Source organism: Anas platyrhynchos, chromosome 11, assembly GCF_047663525.1.
Source record: "Anas platyrhynchos isolate ZD024472 breed Pekin duck chromosome 11, IASCAAS_PekinDuck_T2T, whole genome shotgun sequence".
In the NCBI taxonomy this organism is placed as follows: Eukaryota; Metazoa; Chordata; class Aves; order Anseriformes; family Anatidae; genus Anas; species Anas platyrhynchos.
The window spans coordinates 5,736,275-5,758,883 of record NC_092597.1 but is presented as its reverse complement, the minus strand read 5'-3'; the positions used below and the strand labels follow the sequence as shown (position 1 = coordinate 5,758,883).

Below are 22,609 nucleotides of genomic sequence, written 5' to 3'. Positions count from 1 at the left end.
TGTGGGTTATTCATACGTATCTTTAAAGCAGATGACCTCAGTTGTTTTGCCGAGGGAACCAGCGAGAGATTCCCAAGTTGCCTCATGAGTTAGCGTACACCAGTAAAGGAGAGATGGAAATCTTTTCCATGGAGGTTAAGCCTGTTTTGCCTGGAAAGGAAACACCAACTGCCTGGAGAAGTGCTGAAAATCTGTGTTATGAGAGATCTGGGATGGAAATAGATGGATTAGACTACATGTATGTCAAAGTAAGTAGAACGTGTTTGGTTGTTTTCTTGGTTTTAGCGTAGGCGAAGGCCGTTGAGCCAAGCATATAACAGCTTATTAACATCATAGCTTATTAATAAAGGTTTAAATTCAATAGAATATTGGCTTACATATATGGAAGACTTTTTTCAAATATTCCGGACAATGGTTTGATTGTTTAGGACATTGTTGGAAGAACTTATCTGTGGAGAAGCATTCGCGGTTGATGTCAGGGTGGGTCCCTTCGTTCTGGTAATCGTGTGCTGGAAATACAAAGGCAACATAAACTTTTTGCAAGCAGTCGAATACACAGCACTCGCAGAGAAGAGGAGCAGAATAGTTTTTGTAAAACTAAACATGGTGCAGAAACTCCAGTGAAGGTGAAGGGTGTTGGTCTCGGTGCCCTTACCGACGTGGAGCTGTTCCCAGTCCCTCGTGCGGGTGGAGGTTAGAGCTGCTCTGCGGGGCTGCCACAGCTCACTGGAGCCCTTCTGGTTGGGGTGGCAGGGGCAGGTGCCATGCTTCCCTCCCAAGCACTGCTCAGGGTGGTGCTGCAGCCACTGACCCCGCTTCTGCAGCTTCCCCCAGCTCTTGCGAGGGGCGCCTGGTGGATGCATCTCTGCCCGTGGGCTTTGCGTTGAGATTTGTGGGGTTGCTTGCACCGTTTGTAGCTTTCTTGCATGTGGATGTGCTGTCAGCCTCCCATAAGAAAATGGAGAGGCAGAATACTGCTTCGTGGAGTGCCTCGCTGGTGTCAGGGTGCTGTTAACGGCATCGCAGCAAGGCGTAGACTTGGCCTTAACTGGCAGAGTCAAGCGTTGGGTTAGCTGAGTAAAACTGGCTTTCCCTGAATAAATTGGGCAAAAGCACTAAAAGCTCTGTTTTCATACACTTGCATCTCAGCCTGGTGCTTCTGTATAGTTGTAACGAAAAATTACCAGTTACAGACTAACAGTGTGGTGGCTTGCAGTTCTGGATTTTTATAACGCCCAGCAGGTATTTACTGTTAATGTGACTCTTCTCAAGCACAAACAGGAGGAGGTCTGTTTGGACTTGATCCCAACATTCCAGAAAGATGCTCAGGAAAGTACAGCCTTACCCACTGTCGAAGTCTATACCAAACATCTTTCCTTCCATTTTTAACTTACTAACTTTTAAAGTTTTCACAGTTAATCAGCAATTGTCCATACTCCGGATGTTTTACAGATACCAGAAAATTCATACAGATACCAGAAAATCCATCCTTACGTCACCTCTGCCAGCTAGGTGATCAGCTGTGGCTCCTCTGCTCTTTTTCTCAATAACTTCTTCTGTCAAACTCCAGCGCCGTAGCACAGCACGGCTCAGTGCATCTGCCTGCTCAATGCAAGCCTTTGTTTTTCCTTCCTGTCTAAGGGAGTGTTAGATACACCAAATAATCTCATCGCAGAGATGCAGATGGCTCTCTGCTGAAGCACTGCCACAGAGACAAAAGACAACGCTTCCTCTTTCAGCGCGTATGAACCCAAGATGAACAGCCAGCTGCAGCCAGTGCTGGGAGCCGCTTCTTCCCCGAAGCAAAACTTGGGCTGCTCAGTGTGTTGCAAGAAATGACTCGCTTATCCTGCCTGCTGTATGTGGGGTTTCCAGAAGCTTTTGGGAAAATAATTTAAAAATGCTTCTTTAAGATATTAAATCCATTTAAGAAGTTGAGAAAAGGAAATCAACGTTATGTCACATGACATCAACATATAAAAATATGTGAGAAACATGAGGGTCTTCCATGGTCTGGAAGTAGTATTTATGTCAGCAAAAGTTAGTTATGCTGTGAAGTCTGTATTGTGACTTGCATTCTCTTAGTATTAAAACAAAAGCCTCATTCAGGCACCCATAAATTTAGTCATGACATGCTGAATGATTTTTCTGTGTATTCTTTAAGTATTGGCTTTTTTTTTAAGTTGGAGTGTTTTAGTAATATACCCACAACACTCAGTGAAAGCAGATGAAATCATGCATCCTTTTCCTAATATTAGTTCTTCAATGCAACACATTTTATGAGCTTAATATTCAGGGGATGGCTGCAGTTTTTCATTTGCCCTTAGTTTCTTGTGGCCACTATTCTACAATGGTTGTAACATGTTTTTCAGGTTGGATGAATGAGGAGGTATTTTAGGGCAGACTTGTAATTAACTTCTTTCTGAAATCACTAGCATACTAGCACTGTTTGGCCTTCATTTTGACATATGGGGTGAAATGCAGTATCCCGTATACCTCTTTATGTGGATTAGAACCAAAGCTAAGTTTTACACATGTCAGAACTCAGGGTAGTTTTCTGTTGCTTAGTCTGGGATGGGCGTTACACTTCTGCTCAATGTTTTTGCTAATTTTATTGTGTTTATTTAAAAAGTTCATTTTCTCTTTGTGTCTCAAGCAATGACTGAAGCACTCACGGTTTCGATCTAGCTGTAGGTGCTGACTTTTCTGAGCCAGATCTAGGAATCAAAACTGTTTCAAATGCAACATTTTCTTAAACATTGACTTAATTTGCTTTTAGGCCTGGCTTATATGACAGCACACATTTCTTAAGGAGCATGCTAAGTTAAAGGCAGGAGCCGTAGAGCAGCGAGGAAGGCAGGAAGGCAGTGAGGAAGGCAGGAAGGCAGTGAGGAAGGCAGAACGCTGTGCCTGCGCCGAGCTTCCAGCCTGCCCGCCAGGCTGGCGGCTCTGCCAGCCTCCCCAGGCACTCAGATGTGTTTTATCTTCATGTAGCTGCTGATACAGCCTTAGTTAAGCCCAGTCGGAAACGTGGTCGGAGTCGTAATGTCCCGAAGCAGCACTGCATGTGACTTCCCTTAGATGTGCAGTGGGTTTCAGCTGTGTGCACTACGGGCATCACATGCGGAATAATTCACAGAATAACAGATTTTAGCAGCAGCTGGCTGGAGATGGCTCTCGTGGAGGGCCCCAGAACCAGGTGTGGAAGGGGAGCTGCGAAATGGAACAGGAGCTGCCAGAGGCCGATACTGCAAGCAGTGCCTTAGAGCGTTGTTCAAATGGGCAACAGTTTGATGGATAAAATATTGTGTGGGATGATAATGACTGATTACAAAGCAAATCGGTCTCTTTCTAAGACATTTTAAAGAGAAGGTCAAGTACAGTCAACATAAAATGTAGAAAGTCATGTTTTTAAAGAAAATTTACATGAAGTTCATTCTGTGGGTGTTAAATCTTCAAATCCTATTTTTCAGGGTCATATCAAGTCTAACCCAGAAATGTAACTCTTCTTTGACAGGTTTAATAGTACAAAGATGCTAGGTTTTCTGGCTTTGATGTCACTCCCAGTGTGCGGGTTTTCACGGGGATCACTTTCTCTGAATTTCAGTAGAAAGGTTACTAATAATTTTAGTATTTAAAGAAATGGAAATAATATATATATTTCTGTTCGCTGACCGGATTTCCCTGTAGCAGCATGTATATATACGCTGCATTTGGGATTTAGCTTTTTTTTTTTTTTTTTTTTTATGTATATATCACTTCAAAGTAAAGTGAAGTTTCCCATCAGTGTAAGTCCGTGGATCTTTTCCCGATGGCCAAGGACAACTAGTTGTAATTCGTGCCACAGCAGTTCTTTGTAGGATGCTGGTAGGCCCCGAGACCTCAGCCGTCCTTTGAACACCACCCTGCTCTCGTGGTACTGCTCGCTGGGCCTGCGCTGGGCCATGCTGCTGCCTGCAGGCACCCCTGGGCTCGCCAGGCTGCTGGGCCGCTCAGAGGGGTTAGCAGCCTGCTACGGCAGCAGTTGCACCCCAGCCTAGGCTGATCCCTGGCTTTTGTTAGCACTAATTGCTGTAGCTGGCCATTGATGGCTGCGGGTTGCTGGAGCACTCATCCCTCAGAGGCAGCGGCCACAGGCTCGGCCGGCACTGCCCCTTGTCTGCTCTCCTCCGCCTGAACGCCATCAGAGTCACTGCGTGGCCAAGGCTGCTGGCTGGCGGCGGCCATGAGGAGCAGAGGGAGGTGCGGGCAGAGGCGCTGCACCTGTACGTGCAGCCACGGGTACGTTTTCAGTCAGGTTTCACCTGGAGCAACCTGAGGAGAGCCTGCCTGGCTGGTTAGCTCTGCAGAGAGGTGCACCACGCTGCCGGGCTCGGTTTACTTGCTCCAACTGTTAGGTTTTTTTTTTTAAATTCATCTCTGCAGTGACAGTGATAGTTAAAAATAAATGTATGACTTCCAGCTCTGGAGACCTCTTGTATTTATTGGTTTCATGGCTACACTGCTCAGCTCTCATGAGCTTACTCTTCATTTGCTGTTCTTCGTGCAAATGAAGAGAACCCCTTACAACCCCTTAGAGCCCCTGACTTTCTGTGGCAGGCTTCTCCTCAGTGGAGACGGCAGTACTCAGGCCTTGTCTGTGTCAGTTGTGTTCCAGTGTGAAGCTGTGTGAACTTTCAGGTGGCAGTACCAGAGCTCCCCTCAGCACTTCAGAATTTTGGTGCCCCTTGAGGTCTGTCTCCACGCCTGTCCTGTAACGGCATTGATTTAACTCTGAGCCCTGGTTAAACAACTGAAGCATTCAGTGGCATTATTTGTTGTTGTTCGTGACTCATCTCCTGCTGGTTTATCTAAGGGTAAGTTTGGATATCACTGCCCGCGCCCATGTCAAGAGTCGCGCTTGGTGAGGTGTCTGTGGGCCCTCGGGCCTGCCCTCTGCCCTCCTGGTCCCCAGGTCCCCTGTTCTCCCATGGCTCTGTGTTGTCTTTCTGTCCCCTTCTGGTTCTGCTTATGTAAGTGCTGAAGATGTTGCTGATCCACGAAGCTCAGTGGAAGCTCTATCTAAGAGTATTTCAAGGTATCAGCACAATCGTTCTGAGGAAGGCTTCAGGCTACTGCAGTTCAAAGATGCATTTTCTCACAATTCTGCATCTTTAAATTGGTCTTAAAATGTTTTATGTTGCTGTTTGTAGAAGAAGCTGCTGGTCTGAATGATTCTTCTGGACAACTGAATTTACCAATTTAGCAGTCTGTGGTTATATGAAAGGCTCTTTTATACTAAATGTTATAAACAAGCTGCACGATAAGGTACAAATGAGACTTGACCATCTGATTCATTTAATTTATGGGTCTTGTAAGGATATCGCAGCAAAGTCCAATAAACTATATAATTAATAAAGTCTAAGAACTCTCTTTATTTGTTATTATCATAATAACTAAGCACAGTGTGAGGGTAGTGAGGTTTGAGAGAGAGGTGCTGGTTTTCCAGCATTAAGGCAGCGAAGAGGCAGCAGGGCTGCCTGTTTTCCTGGCAAGCCTAGGGAGGGAACTGCAGAAGCTGCAGGCAGAAGTGTTCAGCCGAGTTCTCTTTCTTCAACCCTTCACAAAATGCAGAGTACATTTTAGGTGCAAAAGAAAATCAATTGGATATTATTCAAGGTACCTGTAGAGTTCAGCGGGTCTAAGCAATAGCAGTTCTTAATAATAGCTGAAAAGTTTGGGGAACATGGGGATTGAAATTTCTCTTCCTATGAGTCACAGATTTATGCAATATCTTTGGGCTTTTAATCTTCCTATTAGAAAAACAACTTATGTGAGATTGTTTGTCTGATAAAGCATGAATACAAATTGTCACAGATGCTCACCCCACTATATATCATATTAATACCTTCTCAAATTAATTCTTTATAAATATCAGGTCTTAAACTGTACAAGAGGTATATAAATGGCTGTTGCTGAGCAACGAGCCAGAGAATACACTCCATTCCAAAAGAATGCTACTGTTACAAAGATCAATAATTTCTGGTTTGATTTTTTTGCAAAGTTAGTTATGCTCTTTCCCTCAGGTCACAACAAGAATTTAGCTGAGTTTCTGAGAGGTTTGGCAGCCTACTTGTCGTTTAAGCAATGTCTTTGGCTACTTTCTGATCCTTCCTGGTTACTTGCCGTTTTTATAAAAGGAGAGTAAAGTCTTGTCTTTCTTTTCAAACTGCAACCAGCAGCAACGTTTGTTCCAGGGAATGCAGTGCTTCCTTGGGACTGTCTCCACTTGGGAGGACTGACAGAAATTGGACTGACTTCAGCACTGGCAGAACTGGGACCTGCTGCTGCCTCTTGTGTTACAATCAGGATCTCTGGATGGGATTCAGGCTGGTCAAGTTCAGGCTTGTGCTTAAGCTCACCTGGATGTGCATCTGCCTGTATTATCCTGTATTATTAGCACAAAAGATGAAGCTTTCCTGTTTTAAGTTTTTCTAGGCTCAGAGTTACCATCAGTGGTGGTGGCATTGTGAGAAGAGGCTGAGACAATATAAGCTGAAAGCAAATTATTCCAGTAGCATCAAATCATGTTTTCAGAGCAATCCTAGCCAAGGAAATCACACAGTTGAGGAGATCCTTTTCTAACAAGTGAGCGGTTTTCATAGATAAGTTGAACCATTTCACATGATTTTTCCCAGGTTTGTACTCTGGCTTGTAGTTATGCGGCACTAACAAGCAGTTTTCCTTTTTCAATCATAATAATGCAGACTGTTCTCTCCAGGTGGCCATGTTCAGAGTCAGTAACAGGTTCACACTGAATGATTTTGGTCAAATTTTGACCTTGGCCAGCTGTTGCTGTTCTGTCAGCTGCTTCAGCTAGTGCCGCCAAAATTGACGGTCTGTCTTTGATCCAGGCATTAACGAACTGCTTTATCGCTATGCAAAAATAAGGTCATTTTTGAAGGAGAGAGAGGCAGTGTCTGTCATAAGGTTTTCTTGATTAACACCTGAAAGACTGTGGGTTTTGAGGCTGTCTGTAAGTGAATAACTAGGTTGTCTTTGCTAAAGTGCAAGTCATATGAGCTCACATGTACGGGCAGGTCTTGCCAAGAACCTAGGGACAGCTTTGTTGAGTTGATTTTTCTGTTTTTTTTTGTTTGTTTGTTTTTGTCAGGATGTGGATTATTTGTGAACTCTTTCAGTCCATATCAAAAGAGCTGTTAAGCTGGATGAAGAGTTGTATCTCCTGCTGTAATTGTGATTAGGCAATGGAAGTGGAGAACTATTTGATGGCTGAAGCGAATGCTGAGCTGCTCACATGTCTGACTCCGTTCTGTCAGCAGTGTCAATTAGTACTTCAAGAGGTTAATATTTCAGAAGAGCAGCTTTGTGAGTCATATGGTCTCATTTGATAGATAATTGTTATAGTCTGCTGATTTCTTCATGTGATCTAAGATGAAATCATGAGGTATGAGCGAACACTGAAATTTTCTATTATATTTTCTTATTATATGAAATTCTGGTAATACAGCAAGCTCTCTGAGCCGCCAGTGAGAAACGAAACCATCGTCCTGTCTTTTCTTTCTGCTGTGAACTCTTCTGAGCAATGACATCGCTGTCACTGAGCACTGCCCTTCCGCAGCCCACGGTGCCCTTCCCAGAGCACAGCTCAACAGTTCTGTACTTGGCCTGACGTGGGAGGTGATGGGGCGGTGGTGTTTCACGGCACTCTGCTGAGGCTGGAACAGAGTCTAGGCAGGAAACTGAATTTTGAAATAATTTGGTTATTTCCTTTTCATTCTGAATTCAAGGCGGTCCTGTCTGTGTGCCTTGTGTTCACTCTGAGCCCTTCCTAAGCTTGTTCAGAGACAGCACAGCTGCATGAACGCCCAGCTGTTGGTGGATGGCCGCTGCTGACTGAATGGTAGCAGTATTTACCTGAAGTTTGTTCACTGTCTTTCCTTGAGTCAGTCATACTGTTATCATCCCTATCAGTAGTTCTGTTCAGGTGGTTTGAAATTTATATTGAAATGTTATGTAATGTAATATATTTGTAATGTAATATATTTGGTGGCCATCATCAGGCACAATTTCAGTAAAGCTCACTTGATTCTTGCTGTAAGTTGTATTGTATTATAAATTTCAGTGCTATTTTAGGCTAGAATTTCGTCTCCTTTTTAGAAGACTGACTTGTCATTCAGCGTCTCTAGAAGTTTATCATATTTTAGTCTTGTTTTCACATAGTCATAAACTTGATCTTTAAGGAAGGGTCAATATTAGACATCAAAGAGTAAGGCACTTCTCAAGAGAGCCCCTTGTTCCTGTTTCTACCAGCGACAGTTCTTTCTTTTCTGCTTAGAGTTGGATCCCATCAAAGGCTGTAAAGCAACGGGTTTTTAACATCAACTGATTATATAAAAGATAGAATGAAAATCCGATTTTGCAAATCATTCTGCTAAATTAATGAGGTGAGAGTGTTGTGAAATGATTCAGTGTTTATAATTAGGAACATCTTTCTCTTTCCTCCCACCTGTTCTTTCTACCAGGTGCTTTCTTTGGCAGGGATTTAAGGCCAGGCAGTGATGCTACAGATGAAAAGCTGCAGCTTAGCGCTCTCAGGATGACTGTAATATCTGTGAGGTTGTGTCATGTGGAAGATTCAGCTGTCTCTAGTAACCCAGTTTCTATGGAGATCTGTTTTCTGCTTTCTCTTTTTTCTCTTCTACAGACAGTAGAAAATACACAGTTTCAGCTGAATAAATTAAAGGTGCCTGTTTCATCCTGGCATAGATCACATAATTAGAAACTGCCGTGTGACATTTGCTGCCTGAAGTTAACAAAATTTGTGTCTTACTGCTGGCTTTTTAACATCAGTAAACTTGGTACAGCCCAGAGGAAACCAGCCTGCCGGCCTTCTGGCTAGACAGCACTTAAAAGCTTTCCTCTTCTGTGTCACCTTTCTGTTTCTGCTTTCTGTTAATTCTTGTGATGAGAGGGAAGCAGCATCCCATCACAAATACTGAGGATGGGGAACTGCTGCTTTAGCTGAGGAAAAACAAAAGTCAAAAAAACTGAGCAAAGCGTGGTACATACACTTTTTGTCTTCAGATGTCTCTGCTACAGTAGCATCTTCTGTGTTAAACCGAGAAACTTGCCCAGCTTATGGCAGGCTTTTGATTCTCAATTTCAAAAAAGAAGAGTTCTGCAAATAGGTGCATTTGGGTAAGTTTGGATGTATGTGTATTTAGGGAATTTTGTGCATTAGGGTATCCTGTGTTCAAAAAAACAAGTGGAAAGGAGAGAAGAGGTTTTTAGAGGAAGCAATGAAAGTAAAGTTTCAGTTCTTTATTTCATTGTTTTTCTCCTTTCACTCAGTAGAGCGAATTGGCTTACCAAAGTGCCATACTTTACTGGTACCCTTAGCTTCTGATAACTTTATATTTTCATTTATTGTGGGTTTGGTTTTCTTTTGAAAGGTTCTCATACTCACTGCTTCCAGGTGGCAGTGGCAGGAGTCGTCTCTGCAGAGCGAGCGCAGGGCCCAGCCGCAGGCCTGCCTGTGCCTTTCGCTGCGCCCTGGCCCCTTGGCGGCTGCCCTCACGGCCAGCGACGGTGAGGTTGGTTGCAGGTCCTATCCAGCCCCCAGGGATGCTCAGATTTTGCTGGTTGCACGTTACCTAGTCACACGATGGGAATTCTTTTATTTTGCACTGGCACAATCTGGACAAGATCTCTGTGCCCGCTCTCCTTCAGGACCCCTCTAAAGTGAAGTGACTGAGTTACCTGGACACAGGAGGGAAAAGAAGAACTGCAAGCTTTTTTCAGAAGCTACTTGGTTTTACTCATCTGGCAGAGGGGTTCTGTTTTCTCTGCCTGGAGGTTAAAGTGGACAGAGAAGTCCCAGCTGATGTTTCAGCACGCGCCTCATGAATTGAGGCAGCGAGCTACCAGCCAAGGTTGAGCAGGACCTGAGGAGCGCAGCTCCAGCCTCCCTGCGAGTCCTGTGTCTGCGCATACCCCCGGAAAGCCCCTGGGCCTGGGCCTGGCTTCAGGGTCTTACATCCGTGCAGCAGGAGCTGCAGCCCAGCTGGGGCTCTCAGGAGGGTGCATTCCTCCTGCAGCACTGGCTTCCCAGCCGGAGAAGGGAAGCATCAGCTGCTGTTGCCCTGCCTCTGGTTCTCTGCCCTTTTTCTTTGGATTCGTGCTCGAGAGTGTTTTGCAACCGGACTGCTCCTATAAAGCCAAGCAGCATTGTTGTTTGCAAAGGTAATGGGTGTGGGGAGATCTCGGTGCTCTTCAAGCATTACAAGAGCATCTGCTGAGAAGCTTTCTTGTATTTGAAACGCCGTAGCCTTTTACTAGCGTTTCGCAAGAACTCTTTTCATATGTACCTATTTGCATTTATGTGCAACATTAGAAGTAATGATACGGTTTCCATACACTTTTGACTGGTTCTTGAAGATGAGATAACCATTGTAACTGGCTTCAGTCATTTAAGAATATGAATAATCTCAGTTTTTGAAAACAAGGTGCATATTTGTTCTGGGTTACATTCATGAATGAAGTTTAACTGCATCTGCCACAAAGCAGCTGAATTGTGTAGAGATGTGTAGCTGGTTTCCATTGCCTTAGTTCATGCTTGCCATAGGCCTGCTTTTGTTTTAAAATGGTAAATAATAGCCTCTTCGTGCTGTGGACAAATATGTAATGCACAGAACCATTTGTACCATTTTCAGGACTTTATTTAAAAGTCTTTGGGAGGTTCTTCGTACTTTATCAAAAGTGAACTGGGAACTTCAGTTCACTTTCTTTCCATTCTAAACAGTTGATGTCAGAATTGGGGGTTTACCCTTGCTGGCGTTCCTGTGGGTTCAAGGAAGAGAAATGCTTTTAGTTTGTGTGTGTGCAGTTAGAGTGGAATGGGCAGCGGCTCAGTGGCTGTACCTAACTGTCTCTAGGGCACATTCAGTTCAGTTCACACCAAACCGACCCCCCCACGAGCCACCCATCTTCTTGGTGACATTCCCATGACGTACCAGAGGCAGGCAGGCAATCGCACAAGGTTGGCACCTGTGTTACACTTGGAGAGCCTGACAGAGATCCAGTCCGTACCTTTGGCTCGGGTGAAAACGGTCATAACCGGAATTAGACTTTTTTCTTCTCTATTATTTTGGAGGTGTTTTCAGCCAAATCCTTTCAGTTTTTTTCTTCTGGCATTCTGGAGACAATCCATTTTAAACTTGCCCTCTTTGCAACTACAAGGGAAAGTTTTTAATACTCCATGTGAAGTAGCTTCACATGAATTAACTCAGATGTGGCAAAGTGTTCTCATAATAATAAATGTTGCTGCGTGATGTTATATTGTAAAGGCATTTAGAATCGGCTCAAAAGAGTTACTCTTAAGTGATTTTTTTAGTAGCCAGGTTTTTGACCGCTCTGAAAACACAGATGGTTTGGTTGTAGATTTTCAGCATTTAATGTGCATCTTGGAACATTCTTGGTTCTGGGAAATGCCTTTTCCTTTCTGCGTAGGCAATAAAATTAAGCTTGTGTAGCCCTGTGTCAATAGAAAATTAATTCACCTCAGATGTGCTAATTAACTCATATCTTGCTTATAGGTTTGGCTGCTAAATGTATGCATTTAAAAACAGAAAAGGAAAAAAGGTGTTGGTATGTAATATATGTTGATGATGATTTAACTATGTTGCAGAAAGAAGTCACTAATCTTTTGCTGTTTTCTTTAATATTGCAGTATGCCAGGGTTTGGATCCCTGATCCAGAGGAGGTCTGGAAGTCAGCAGAACTTCTCAAAGATTATAAACCTGGAGATAAAGTTCTTCAGCTTCGACTTGAAGAGGGCAAGGTAGGTCTGTATGTTAAATCAGAAGCTGATCATTCTTGCTCTTGACAAGAGATTGATGTATCTAACACAGGAAGCTATATTGTTAAACTACATCCGTACTTATATATGTGCAATTATTCTTGTCCACAGACTTTGGGGAGTAATTTTTGTGTGACAGCTTATATTTCTATAGTTCCTGTAAATTATAATTACATAATTCCATTTTGCCTGATTTTTAAAAATAAGTAAGATTAAAACATTGGTTTTATCCAGCTGCCTGTTACATTCAGTTACATCATTTTTTTTCTACTTATGCCCTTAAAGCTCTAACTCTGGTTTGATATTCCAGCAGACTGCAAGGAGAACAGTGTTGCAGAGAAAAAAATGTGACTTTTAAGTTGAGCATAGTCACAGGAAGGTTAATAATGGTAGAATGGAGTGAGAATTAAGAGCATTGAAAAATAATGCTGTATACTGTGTACAGAAATGATAACATCTCTACGAAATGAGCGTATCCTTGCAGTTAATGCCTGTTTATTTTTTCTTATGCTGTTTAATTGGTTATTTAATATTAATATATAATGAAAGCGATCCCTCAGGTCTTCTCATAGAAAATAAAGACCTACTGCAGTAGGTCACGCATTTGTTTTCAATTTCTTTTCTTCTTACCAGTGAGCAACTTAGATCCTACTTTCAGGTAGAGGTCTACATAGCAATTAAGTAAAATGAGCAGATTATATGTATAGAGTAGCTTATAAATAAAATATTTTACTTGAATGAATTTTAATTCTTTGACTTGCTCACATCTCATATGGCAAACTGAGCAAACCTATTCAATCTGACAAAAGTAATTTTGCACCCCCTGTATTCCAGGCCATGCTTTGATGTTGCACATTTCACACTGCAAGTAATAGAATGAGGGTATTTGCTAGTTAAGATACATTATGTTGAGACAAGAAAATGTCAGGTAAATAAAGTGTTGTTGCCTCTACAGACAGATGCAATTAAAACTCTACATTAGAGATTAATTTATATCTGTATAAATTGTAGGTTGCATTTTTTTCAGGTTACGTTTTTCATAGTGCTCTGTCAACATTCTTGTGTCATATTAGTGTGTATGAAGCTGGCTATAGACTGATGGAAATTTATTACCTCTGTCCCACTCAAGAGTAAAATAATAAGAAAAAATAATTAGATTAATGATATAATATTTCAGCTTATTTAATAAAAAGATATGGCAGAAAAAGCAAGGGATTTCTTTAAGTAATAGTTTGAGAAGATGATACACCTTTATTGTTACCTATTGAATACAGAAAACCCTTTTGGAAAAAAATTAATTACGTTTTTCGATAACAGCCTGCTAACTCAAATCATCAGATAATTTAAATCTTGTTTTGTGCTTTTATAACTTGTGAATGTTTTGCTGGGAGAAAATAGTTGGAGGTATTGAATGAGGAAACCTAAACACCAGTTCTTTCAACACATTTCCGTTTGATTTTCAGGACCTAGAATATTGCCTTGATCCGAAGACCAAGGAACTCCCGCCCTTGCGAAACCCTGACATACTTGTTGGTGAAAATGACCTCACAGCACTCAGTTATCTCCATGAACCTGCTGTTTTACACAACCTCAAAGTTCGATTTATAGACTCTAAGCTCATTTATACCTATTGTGGCAAGTACTGTCTTTTTATACTATAATCTTCACACTGAATGCACTAGACAGGGAAAGTTGATTATTGATATATGTGCTTTTAACTTAATGGTAGGGCACGTTGGGCTATTCCTCTGAAAGTCCCTGTGTTTGTGGTCACTAAGTGCATCAAGTCAGCTTGAAAGTATTAAGGCTCAGAGAAAATTGACTTCACTTTATGGCCCTCTAGCTTCCCAATGGACTCTGTTTATAAAATGTGTATTCAGCAATCTTAGCTTGCCCATTGTTCCCTAATCATTGTTCCCCTTAGGCATGCTTAGGTCGGCACTGGCTGGAGGGGAGCTTCACACGCTGCAGATGTAGGAGGTCAGCCTGGCTGTTTGATGGATTTATTGCTTCCTCCCTTTGATTGCCTCCATCTGTATTGAGCACCTGTTTCTATGTGCAGAAGATACCCGTTTATTTTCCTTTTCATGTTTTCCAGTCAGTGGAACTATGCAAGTGAATTTGTAACAGTGCACGAGCCAATGCTTCTCTGTTCAGAATCATGAACAATGTTGGTTTTCAAAATACCATTTAACTCACAGTAGAGGTTACCTGATGCTGTAATTACCTGTGATATTTTCAGGTAGCCAAAGTGGGGAGAAGTTACTTAATGATCATTTCATCATAGGTACAAAATTACAGCTGTGTTGTCTGTTTTAAGGACACTTTTTGAGGTATTTCAAGCTTAAGGTTTAGATTTCATGCTTCTGGGCTCATTTCTGTGTGCACATGTGTTTCTTTTAAATTGTAGTGTTTAGTCAGAACACATTTTGAACTTTTCATATAACCTTTCAATATATAAAATCTGTTATTTTATCGACCATTTCTTAATTTATCTTTATTTTGGATATTGTGCTAATGCTTAAGGAACAGTTTAAGTCATTAGATTTTTTTTTTTTTTTACATTTAAGCTTAGTAAAACAAAACATAATATAATGATGTGATTACTGGAAACCAGATACTGAAAATTTCCTTCTTGTAATTGTCTGATTAAAACAAAGACACATTCTTCCAGTACATGTAGTCAAATTACCATGTGTATATTCATAGCCTAGTTTATGCCAGCAGAAAACATGCCCCATGATTTCTTTTTAAATACACAGTTTGACTTTATTTCTAATCAGACTTTTGTAGGACAGTCCCCATTCTCACTATGGCGTGCCAGAGGATATTCAGCCTTCTTGATGCCATCATACATTAGACTTGCTATTTATAACTCCATTGTACCTCGTGCCGCTTTGCAGACTGTAGAGCAGGCTGTGGAAGTAGCGTTGCAAGATGGCCCTCGGCAGATATCAGTGAATCCTGGCTGCAGGTGTCTGAAGAAAAAACTTGTATTTTGCAGCTGAAGGCCCTGTCCTGTCCTGGTCTTCAGGTGGAATGTGCCAAGTGTCAATTTTTCCCTGTTCTGGTCACTGGTACAGCTCCCCAGTGCTGCTGGGTATGGAGGGATAAGGTAATCGGCATGTTCAGCTCCTCACAGTGGGCACAGTGCAGACATTAATGTCCCTCTGGCCGTTCCTAATCTGTGGGCACTTAGCAGAGCACATCTGCTCCCAGTCCTGCTCTCAGCAGTGTCCAGACCACGGGGGCCTGAATCAGACTTCGCCTCCCTCTGCTTGCAACCAGCCTTCGTTCCCAAGGTGTGGGACCCACACCTTGTCCCTCACATGGTCAGCCTGTGGCCAGAGGCACAGAATGACTGAGGTTGGACAGGACCTCTGGAAGTGAAGCTCCTTCCTTAAAGCAGGTCTGACGAGGTGGGGGTGCTCATGGCTTCGACCGAAGAGCGCTTGGGCACCTCCAGTGGTGGAGATACCACAGCTCCTCTGGGCAGCCCCTGCTAAGGGTGCGTGATTTAATCCCTGAACCTGGACAAAGCCCATGTTTCCGTCCCTAGTGCCCTTGAGTAAAGCTCCTGATGGGGGAGCGTTCAGTGAAAGGGCTTTTGTGTAACCGGAGTCCCATGGCCTGAGCTTGTAAATAGTTTCCAATTTATGCGTTTAGTGGTTCCATGCCTGCAAGTGCCATGCCCATACCATGAGACAGCCTGCCTGGTTTGTGTTGTGTTTGCTTCTAAATATGGATTGTGTTTAACATCATTGAAGAGTATTTCAAAAGAAGTGTGTTGTCAGCTGGTTTTGTTTTGCTGTTTGGAAAAACTTGTTGTTTTCATGTTTTTCCTAGTGCTACTTCAGTTGTGGGTTTGGCTGATTTCTTACAGTTTCTCCTATGGCTGGAAGGCCTTTAGCAGCTTGTGGGGTTTGGTGAGGTGGGATTGCTGAGCTTGATCACCCTTCTTGCTTCCCAACGCAAAGTGACACCTCTGGGAAATGCATGCTGCGTGAATTAGAAACATGGGGACTGGGCACTGTGGCAGTTTCGGGTGGCCACAGTGCAGGTGACTGAGGCTGGACGCTGACTGAACCGAAGAGTGTGCTCTGAATTTGTTATCTTGGGTGGTAGGCGTATGTATGTTACATCACAGGCTAAGTGAAATGAAGTTGGTGAGTTACCCCTAAAAGTCTGCTGCTTTGGTCACGGACACTCACCTTGCAAACCACTATCAGTTTCTGTCCTAAGTATGTGCTGCTTCCCCTCTGCAAAAGATTATTGCCTTAGAGCTTTGTCCGCGGAAGGAGCTGTATGTGCCTCCTTAATCTGATTCAGACGTTAGCCAGGTTAGTTTAAATACCCGCTGAAGATGGTTTGAGCTAACCCAGTTGATTTAGCCTGAAGGAGATCTAAAAATGTTTTAATCTACCAAGAGAATTATGGTAACATTGCTCTCAACCAGCAGAACTAGATCTGGGATGGATGAATTTCCACAGCCCTAGAAATTAATTCAACTATTCTTTCAGTAGTGTACTGCCCTTAACAGGGCAGCCTGTCACCAGAAATCCAGAGGTGATTTACAGTTTTGTTTTACTGTTTAGAACGTGAAATGAAGAGTTACTGGAGGAAATTGAAAGGAAAAATTGAATGTTTATATGGAAAAACTGCTATGACAATGATCAAAACTCCAGTGAAAACTGCTGATTAGTTCATATGTAAAAAATACTGCCTTTTATGAAGGACGGCAACCTTTAAATTAATAAATTATTTGCAATAATATGCAGTTTACCCACAGGTGGGTGAATACATTCAAAATGAAAGAATCGGCTACCTTGAATATGTAAGAAGAATGAATATGTAAGAAGAATGGCAAGAAGAGTAGCCAGAGTTCAATTTAATGTAACTGTAGGAATGAGAACACACACGATGTGGGAAGGGCCATGATATTTGTTATAAAAACAGCCATGTGATTTAGTAGAGATAGCAAGAAATTATATATAAATTATTCTGGAGTATAGTCTTGTGAGATAGCCTGATTGGAAGTTCCACAGAAAGCACGTTTTTTCTGCCTCCCTTGTTTTGGGTATTTCCAGGTGGCGGTGGCATGTTGATCTTACAAGCCACTCCTGAAATGAAGTGATTTTAATACACTGGAGACTTGTCACGGGGCTGCCCGTTTTGAATTCAAGGCTTTGTTTGTGCCAACGTAGCCAAAAGCAGGAGGAGGGAATTGTCTGAAGTCTTGCACAGGTTTTTAAATGTCTCTTGGATTAGACTTGTAAGCCTGAGAGGCTTTAGGAGCCCGGCTTGCAGCCAGGCAGTGAGGTGTGGGGCAGGCCGGGGTGGTTAATGTTCGGCACTCGCTGCACGACAGCTCCCACTGGGACTCCCCCTGAGTGCTGCCGCGCTGTGTGCACTTTGCTAACAAGCTGTACTGAGCAGAAGCACTGAGAAACCTCATCGGGGTGCTACGAGTGTCAGAGCAAGTGCAAGGGGATTAGCAGAGACCTGGCTAATGAGCTGCACGAGGCCTATGTGCCCAGCTCCCACGGGAGGGCTGCTGCAGAAGAGCCCCTCCAGGTGTTCAGCGCTGAGCGGGGCCCTGAATCCCTCACACTGCGAAGCCATCACAGCGCCTTGGGCGCAGAGCAAATGAGTCGTCTCAGTCCTCGTCATTTTGCCTAGCAGTTGCACATTGTTGATGAAATTAGGAATCATGGCATGGCTCTCGTTCAGTGCCGAAACAGGCCTGAGAAATCCTGAGGAATCGTCCCCAGCAGTGCCGCTGAGGAGAGGAAAGGGAGGAAGCATTCCTGCGTATTGGCAAAGGGCCTGCAGGATCCAAGGGTGCTTCCTGGTGTTGTTCATAGCAGCGAATTTCCTGGCAGTCTCTTGGCAGCATCGCCGGGGCCCTGGGACACCACCACCTCTTCCCTGCCCTGGCTGTGTCCAGCCACGCTCCCTTGTCCTCTGCAGCGCTTGGGAGAGCGTGCTGGGAGGCTGCTCTTGTACCAGGTGTCCTGGTGTCTACCTCTGCCTCCCCTGTGCTCAGCAGGGCACCGAAAGCTCTCACGTCCCAGACCGAGCTCCTGCTTGGCTTTGCCTTGCAACCCATCCTCCACCTCTGCGATGCCATCTTTGTGCTGCGAGCAGCTCAAGGAAATTATCATCAACCGGTGGTAGACCAGGCTGGGGCGGCCGGTCTGGTTGCTCTCCTGAGCTGCCAGCTCCTCTCCTGTGCTGGCCTGGATCCCTGGCACACGGCGACACAGCAGCTCCGTGCCCTGTGGACCCCTTTGGAGCGGTGCCGCAGTGAGGGCAGGGCAGGCAGGCGTGGGGAGCCGCTGGTTCGCCCACCCCAGCCTGGCCACCGCTGGCTGACTCCCAGGTGCCCCCCAGCTGCTGATTTTCAGGTCATCTGATGGACACCTCAAGGTCCTGAAAAAAACAAACGACTTTTCAATTGCTTTTTCCCAGTTTCAAAGTGCAGGTTTTCCTTGCACTGAGAATATTCCTCAAGTCTGCCAGTGCTGAGCTCCTTTATGCCTGCACCCCCCTTTAGTTCTGGGCTCGTCAATGCAGCGTTAACAACTTGGCGTGCTTTTTTACAGGGACTTTTACTGGAGTTCCTGAGTCACTTGGGTGAAGTCATGGCTGATGGAAAAACACTGACTCGGTTAGGTAGGCGTGCCTAGACATCTAACTAGCCAGATATTTGAGGACATAGATCAAGGTCTCTCAGATCTCTTGAAAACTTATCTGTCATTGTCTAATGCTTTTGCTACAGTTTGTGCTTGATTTATAAATACACGACAGGATGTAAAAATGGGATGATGCTCACAGCAGCAGAGCCAGATCATAGGCTCTTTCACTTCCCTCCTCCCAGCTTTTGCATGGAAAATTTCTTAGATAGAAATCACAGCACTAATCTGCATAGAGCAGAGGGCTGGGATCTGCCCTGAGGAAGTGTGTGCGTGTGCATGTGAATCTCTGAGTAAATTTAGAAATGTGTTGAATGCTATGGAGATGCTTTCAGCGTGGGTACTTCAGGGGCGGGTTGTCCAAGGAGTGTCTATAGCATGCTTGCTACAGGCATTACACAGCCACACGTACCATGAAATACATATGTGAGGAGATCCTATTTTTAAAATGGCCACAGTTAAAATTAGAGTTTCTCTTTTTTCCCCTCCTCACCTCTTCAAGGTGAGGATTAATTACCATGTCAAGAGAGCATGTTTTGCCTTGAATGGCCAGGTCTCACAGGGCAGTGATCAGTGTTTTCACTTCTGCATGGAGCAAGTAAAAGTTTCCTACTGATTGTAAACTCTGTGGAAGCGAAGGGTATCGGTAGTCTTTGTTCAAAGCTTCCCTGTGGGCAGAGAAATCCTCATTTCTCTCAGGAAAGAAAATTGGACCAAAGCACTTTGTGGATAGGAAAGATGTGTGGCGTAAGGCTGAGTTTTCCTGTGAAAGAGAATGGAATTGGAAGTAGTCTCTGTGGGGAGAGCAAAAGGATGGCACGAGATTAGAAATGGTGTAGTAATGAGGGGTATAAAAAAGACAGGTAAGTGCATAACTGTGATGGAAAAAATAGAAAAGGGAAAGTATAAGTAGTCACCCGTTCAGACATAACATGAGGACTTCATGGTACCTTCTAGAGGTATAATTACTTTATTTTCTAACTTGACTGTGTGCCCCTGTATATTGGCCCCGTGCTAATATGGCTGTGTGTTTTTTTGATCCCCTTCAGAAGGGTCGCTGTACAGACCTCCTCCAGGCAGGAGGTTGTTCTGCCAGATAGTAGAGAGAGACCTCCTGGCATCCAACTGACACCGTCTCTACTTTGTTGCTTGTAACAAAAACTGAAGGTGTTAGTCCTGGGCACGGCATAACTCCTGAAGGGTTAATACCCTTTACGTAATTCAATATCTGGTCATCAAGGCTGTATAGTAGCTATAATTCACAAACACAGGTACAATAAAATACGGGGAAATACAATGCACATTGATCAATTTACTGTGCTGAGCAGACTATTCAGAGTGGGCACGCTGAATCTAGTTGTGTTGTTCATGCGTGCTAGCTTTAGGGAAGGCAGGCAACAAGATGAAGTACAAAGCTGTTTCCAGTGTGTTCCCTGAAGCAGGGTAGAAGTAAACTTACTCTACTTCTTGTACACAAAACTAAGTTCAGACTAAATATCTCTTGAAGTCAATAATAAATCAAGTCCTTATTCTTGTGTAGTTAATATTTTTAGAAAAGGTAGAAAAATAGTTGGTGCTAAAGCCAATTTATTTTGTTTTGAAACAACTATTAATAACTCTTTTTGTTTCATTTCCCTTGTAGGTATTGTCTTAGTGGCTATAAATCCTTATGAACAACTGCCTATCTATGGCGAAGATATCATCAATGCGTACAGCGGCCAAAATATGGGGGATATGGATCCACACATCTTTGCAGTGGCAGAAGAGGCATATAAACAGATGGCCAGGTTTGTAGACAACATGAGTTTTGAATTCATAGTTTTTTTTGAAAGGAATAAAATTTAAAATTTCTGGCCAACAGACTTCTTTTCATTTATGGCTCATTAAGTAGTTTGCAAGATCTATTTTTAGTACATGGTTTTTAGTGTTTTAGTATATTTCATAAGACATTAAGTTGCCCAAATTAGTGAACAGTAAAACATTATGAATGCCTTGGAGATCCTGGCTGCTGACAGGTAACAGGAATAACCACAGATCTCTTCAGAATTTAGGTCTAAAATTAGTCCAGTGCATGATAAGATTATATTATTTTAAATTGATTAGCAAACTGTGGAGATTCTTTTTAATCATTGGTGGCTTTTTAAAGGGAGACATGCCAGATTCTTAACTGTTTCATATTTATGTATGATACTGATAACAGAAAAAGAAAAATCACCGAGCTTATGAATGCTACATGCTATTATAGGCTCCTAGTCGTGTCAGTAGAGTCCCAGCTATGTAATCTGCTTTTGACTGTTATTGACTAGAATTAAGAGGGAGTGCAGGACTGGTTGCACAGAGAGTGCCCCAAAACAGTGTCTCTAAGGACACTGTAACAGCTGTGCAGGAAGTCCTTATTTCCTCAAAAATTGCATGAAAATGAACTTGCAGATTAAAGAAAGTCGTTAGAAACTGTTCTTCTCCCTCACCCCAAGAACCTGCCAACTTGAGAAGGTTTTTGAAATAGTTGCCATCATAAGAGCCTTTCAGGCTACTGTGTCGTCTTAGGTTAGCAAAATGGTCACTGCTATCCTCACTGTTCAGCTACAAGCTATTGGTATAGTTTTCCTTGTTGACAATACAACTCATGAGCAAATCAATCAAGTAAAAAAGTGAAAAAGCTTTGAATTAAATGCAGTGGCCCTCAAGCTCTACTGCAGAAGGGGGATGCAAGGCAAAGATGGGTTGAAAACGATAAAATGTTCATTTCCACAATTAGCTACCTGTTCTCTTAAAAATTCCTATGAGTGCTAGAATGAATAGCATGTTCCATACGTTGTGAAGTCAGTTATGTATGTGAATACCATGATTAACTTGATACCCACATAATAGGTAGTTTGAAAAGAAAGTGGTACAGTACAGTGCAACATTTCATGCCTTAGGGTAATTGCAAAGTAGGCAATGTTTCAGGAATACTGTACACTTGCACTGTTTCTGTGCTAGAGGTACTCACTTTCCTTCTACTAAGAAAAAAAAGGCAACTGGTATAGGAGTACAAAGGCAAAACTGGTATGTCATGACAGTTACATCTGCATTGTGGCTCTTTCAATCTAGATACCGTTTTTTCTACAGGTTATTGTTAGTCAAGTCACTCTAAAACTCAATGAAGTAAAAATATGTTAGACCTTTTGTACATCTGAGGCACAGTACACACCTGCAATTATATGTCAGTGAGGGATGTAATCCAAATTCCCAGAGTTTTTCATGGTGTTAACCAGCAGAGGTTAATAGAGTTGGTTGGAAGGTGATCTCTCTCCACTGGCTGCTTTTAACCACTGTCTAGAGTGGCTTACCTCTTACCTATGTGGAAACTTCAAATTCCTGGATTTCCTGTATTCTGTTCACTTGTTAGCTGAAGCCTGTACAGTGAAGATTTCTGTCTGCATTATCTTCTATTTCCTCCTCTGACGTCAGAGGTAGACTCAGAGGGCTGAGATTTTGGCGAGAGTTTCTCCTGTGGCTTTTCCTTTTTGAGTTAATTGCCTGTTCTTCAGTTCTAGATGCACCCTCCAGCAATTCTGCTATCCTGAATAATAACAAATAAGGTGTGGTAGAAATTTCTTTTTGAAACAAATGATGAGAAATTACATAAGCATGGAAATGATCTTAAATAATCCTCTAGCATCAATGAATTAATTCCTTTGTGTGCCTACAACATGTTATTGATGTTGTTGTTATTCTTTTATGAATAAATGACAGTACTTTCATAGGTGCAAAGTGAAATCTGAGCACGCAATGAAAATTCATAACATTCCTCTACACTGAAGTAACTGTTACATTGTTTATTTACTTTCCTAATGTTTATTTCCTTTTCTCTCTATTCCTCAACACTGAAGTAACAATTCCATTGCTTATTTATTTTCTTAATGCTTCTTTTCTCTCTATTTTTGTTTGATTGTTTATTTTTAAGAATTTCTACTGTCATTTAGACTTACGGGGTGTTTGCTAGTTAAATGAGGTTTTTGAATGCTGTTTCCAGTTCATTGGTTGCTTCCTACTCTTTAATATCAGTGAT

At 42.7% G+C, this 22,609-nt stretch overlaps 1 protein-coding gene across 7 annotated transcripts in view; it reads left to right on the top strand.

The window, feature by feature from the left end:
* The window catches only part of MYO5A (myosin VA), a 101,717-nt gene that overhangs the window by 8,064 nt on the left and 71,044 nt on the right, over positions 1-22,609 (top strand). For 3 of the 7 annotated variants that reach the window (XM_072043549.1, XM_072043548.1, XM_072043545.1), the window contains exons 1-4: positions 127-248; positions 11,732-11,842; positions 13,324-13,495; positions 20,198-20,342. In XM_072043549.1, the coding sequence (XP_071899650.1) occupies positions 129-248; positions 11,732-11,842; positions 13,324-13,495; positions 20,198-20,342 (548 nt within the window). In that variant the 5' untranslated portion in view covers positions 127-128. Of the gene's footprint in view, positions 1-98; positions 249-11,731; positions 11,843-13,323; positions 13,496-20,197; positions 20,343-22,609 lie in introns of those variants that run through there. The other 4 variants (XM_072043543.1, XM_072043544.1, XM_072043546.1 and 1 more) reach the window with 4 other exon arrangements.